We start from the raw sequence: 4412 nt of genomic DNA on the forward strand, positions 1-4412 counted from the left end.
GATAGATAGATAGATAGATAGATAGATAGATAGATAGATAGATAGATCAACAATTTTCCACTTTAGATATTACGTTCTATAATTCAGGTAAAAATCGCCTAAACAGACAGACACTAAGCACTATTGTCATGCTCCGAAAACATGGACTTTGTGTTGTAGCTGATCTATGTTGCAGATCAGAGGAACCTTTTCAGTAACAGAAATTTCCAGGGACAAATCCTGAAAAGCCGGGACTGTTCCTGGAAGTCACCTGGCAACATTATGACAGTTAGAGGAAATGCACTGGAAGGGGCTGCCTGTATACAGCTGGCTTATGGTTGGCAAAGCCCACTGTTTGTAAACATTGTGGAGGCTGCAGAAGGCTAGAAAAGTTTGGGTCAGGATGGAGACCCTTCTGATGATCAGAGGGACATTGTAGACCCTTGGCTGGGAAAGTTCTGCGATGAAGGTACAGAGCTAGGCGGCCCTGCAGATAGCAACAGAGCAGAGAGGAACACAGGCTGATGGAGAAAAAAAGTTGCATGGAGGGTCAAGTTTTACCTGTGATAAGCCGCATGTCGAGGCCCAGGAATAGTCAGTGGCCGGTGTTGGCTGGTGGTAGCCCAGCTGTCCCTTTAGTAGCCAGGGCAGAGAGTGCCATGTCTCGCTGTTACCTTCTTTTAAAACCAGACTAGGAGATCTGTGGGAGGGTGGAGGGAGAGGAGGAGAGAGGAAGGAGGGGGGAGCAGGAATTTTTGGGAGGGAGAGAGAATTGGAGCCTCTCCCCTGACGTCATAGGAGTAACCACAGAGAAAAAAGAGAAAGAGAGGAAGTAAGAAGGAAGAGAGGGAGGGAGAGAAAGTTATCAGACTCAAAGAGGTGCCAGGATCAAGGGCCACCTAAGGACCTTCCTCACCTCTGAACCTCTGTCCTTTGCAAATGTCAAGTCTTGAACAAGGAGGTCATCAGCAGCCAATCAAGAGATTTAGATCTTCAAATGAAAGAGTTATGATAGAAATATACTATTCGATACCTGGTGATCTCTTGTTTGTCATCAATATGACCAATATTACAAAAAAAATTACGTCCGATAATATGTTAATTTTTACAGTCATTATTAAGATAAATAATACAACCAATACTTTAATAAATATTATGACTGATATAATAATCAGTATTGCAATCAATATTACAGATGGATAAAACTGATTTTGATGTAACATCCACTGGTTTGATAACTGATCGGAATTACGATTAATATCATCATAATCTTGTGATATCATTGAAAGTGCCATATGTCATTAAATATAACACTAAAGGGTATAATTATAAATGTTTTCAGTTTCCAACCACCTTTTAGCCAAAATTCACACATTTTGCAATGTTGTTTTTAGGTAAGACGTGCGAATCAGCTTTTATGCAAGATATATACATTTTTATCCTTAATGACAACATGAAAATGTGGAAATTTTAGGTAAAAACTGGGTAAATCTTGTGTAAAAACATAAACAGAAACCTTAAATTGGTTTTAATTTTAATACCATGGTCAACCAATCAAAGCAAAAAAACCATCCAATAAACATTCTGCTAAATCTCAGTTGGAAATATTGAGTTTATTAGTTTATTGCTAAGTCCATTGTTATAAATCCAGACATACCTAACCTCCTAGATCTTTCTTTTTTTTATTAATACCTGGGGACTTGTTGGAGGAATCTTTACTCTCACTTCCTGTGATGCTTGGAATATAGGAATTGGGAGAGGAGGTCTTGTCACTCCCCAGTGCAGAAGAGTGAGAAAGACAAACATAAATTGTATTATTTACCACCTTCCTTCTGCACTGATATAACACCATGGACAATTCATCTCCTTATACACTGATATCAGAACATCTTCCATTCAGGTCTCTCCCCTTATAAACTGATATCCCAGCATGTAATTTTTCATCTCCCCCTCCTTATACACTGATATCAGGAAATGTACCATTCACATCCTCTTCCTATACATTGACCTCAGGGCATGTACCAATTACCTCTCATTCCTTATACACTGATATCAGGTTGTGTAACATTCACCTCCTACTTATCACACGTGGCATTGTATTGTAGCATTGTAGATAGCCCTCTTGTGTGCTGAAAATGGTTATTGTCCTTTTTCTGCACACTGTGACTGCCACACTGCAAGTATTTGAACTGTTTTCCTATCTGATTGGCTACAGGGATTCTCCAGCCCTTTCCACCTCTGATCAGTTCTGCCTAGGAATGCCTATTCACTGATATAGCTGTCCTGATTTAATAAAGCTCTCCATGGCTGGAGAAGATACACTTTAATCAGGTAACTTGGGTGATCCAGTAAACCTGGAATGGCTCTGGTCCAGGACGTTATAGCAAATACCTTTTTGGAAATCCATTCCATGTTTGCCAAATCACCCAGGTTCGCTAAAGAAAGTGTATCTTCTCCAGCCTTGGAGAGCTTTAATAAATCAGGCCCATTGTGTGAGAGACAGTGCCGTAAGCTGAGCAAACCCATGTCCTTACTGGAGTTTACTATTCTGCTGTCATTGTATTTTTTCACACAGACTTCTGATATTCTAACACTCGAATATTAGACGAAAAGACGAAGAGACGAAAAGAGACGAAAAGCTATTCAGTCATGGCACTACAGGGTTTTTCCTCCTTTACTAACTATATGCCAGAACCATGTTAACCTCTGATGTTAGCTGTGGGCCAGGGTTTTATTCCGTGTACTAACCATTGCTACGTACACACGTGCAATGGTTCTAATAGGCTATATAAACTATAATGTACAGTATGCATGTGGAGTATTTGAATCCTGAATGGCTCTAGAAATAAGCAAGGTGACTGTGATGAGCTATAAGAGAAGTAGAGGGAATGTCTTCCCCTCATTGAAACATAGTTACATAGTACATCTTTTTTCAAACTAACCTACCATGTAACACCACATAGGGGGAGGAGATGAAGGTTTGAGGGTACTTTTAAAGTGCTGATGTAAAAACCCAACTCTGGACTGCTGTTACCTATACAATGAGTGCCCCTGGGTAGTGCATGGGTAAAATTTTCAATTGAAAATTTTGTCATTTTCAATGTGAAACTCTAGTCACATTTGAGAGCAAGGATAAAGGTGCACAGGGGTTTCGGGGTAAGGCACATTGGGCAATTACCCAGGGCCCCAACTGGCAGAATCGCAGGACTACAGAGAGCTGGAATGCTGTACATTTGGAGTCCCCACTACAAATTTGCCCACATCCCCTTGTTGCCCCCTCCCCATTCAATGCAGAATACCAATTCCATCTTGGGGTTTACCTTACTAGAACAAAAGGGAAGCTTTTTCATGATAAAAAAAAAAAATGCTGGAGAATATGTAAAAAATCATTTAACCTTCCCTTTAACAAACAAGTGCAGATTCCAGAGTTTGCTGACGGTATATAGATTGTTACAAGATCTGAGGACGCTCTAATCCAAGCTTTCCTGGCACTGGGGAAAACAGCAGGCAGAATAGGTTTTGTGGTTAATCAGGGAAAACCAGCTACATATGTTGTTTAGAAGGGATGAAAAAGGCAAAAGCAAAGCCCCTTGCACCTCCGCAAGCAGAAGCACACACAATGACATAGGTGACAACTTACTCTTAACGTTAAAGAATGACTTTAAAGCCCAGCTACGGTCCAAACACCTTCTAAAAAATGTCTGTGTCCTCTGGACAGCAATGCAAACCTGGCAGGGGTTCCAACCCTGATCAACTTTTCTTTACATTACATAACTTTATATTCTATCTCACCTTTTTTGCCATTCCAAAAGGATAAGCGGGTAAAGTTGATTTTGCAGTGAAAACCCTATGTCCAGAAATGTGAAAACAATGCTAATTTTGGCTATTTTTGCTTTGATTTTTTTTTTTTTGCTTTGATTTAAAGATTTTTTTTGTGCTCAGCATGTGTTCCTATAGCTCGCACAATTCCCCCAAACACCCAATTATGGTGCCAGTTTTTTGTAAAAAGCCTTACCCTGAACATATAAGCTGTATTTTCACAAACTGTTTGCCCAAAAATTAAAAAAAATAAGATTTCTCAGTCTCACTCATCACTAGAAGGAATAATTCAGATATTTCAAGTGTGGGATCTGCATAATAGGTTTGTTAAACATTAAATAATGTTTTATAATCAACAACAATAACAATAAGCAGAGTGATTTTAATTAGCAATGATTTAGAGTGTGTATTTTTTTGTTTTAAGGTAGTTTATTTTTTAATAATTGTATTTTTAGGATAATATATACATTTTTCATTAATATGTTTATGAGAGAAGAAAAAAAAATACAAGCAAATTAAACTTTAACCATTTTGCTACTTTTCACAGGACATATTTTTTTTTTTTGTTCACAGGAACATTAAAATACATATTAATACATTTTACTAATGGCCTC

General features: G+C 38.6%; 1 protein-coding gene across 1 annotated transcript in view; it reads right to left on the minus strand.

Moving 5' to 3' along the window:
* The window catches only part of CLCF1 (cardiotrophin like cytokine factor 1), a 37686-nt gene extending 37009 nt beyond the window's left edge, over window positions 1–677 (minus strand). The window contains exon 1 of the mRNA XM_072424204.1: window positions 541–677. Within this exon, the coding sequence (XP_072280305.1) occupies window positions 541–556 (16 nt within the window). The 5' untranslated portion in view covers window positions 557–677. The remainder of the gene's footprint in view (window positions 1–540) is intronic.
* Between the last annotated feature and the right edge of the window lie 3735 nt (window positions 678–4412).

Source organism: Pyxicephalus adspersus, chromosome 10, assembly GCF_032062135.1.
Source record: "Pyxicephalus adspersus chromosome 10, UCB_Pads_2.0, whole genome shotgun sequence".
Taxonomy (NCBI): domain Eukaryota; kingdom Metazoa; phylum Chordata; class Amphibia; order Anura; family Pyxicephalidae; genus Pyxicephalus; species Pyxicephalus adspersus.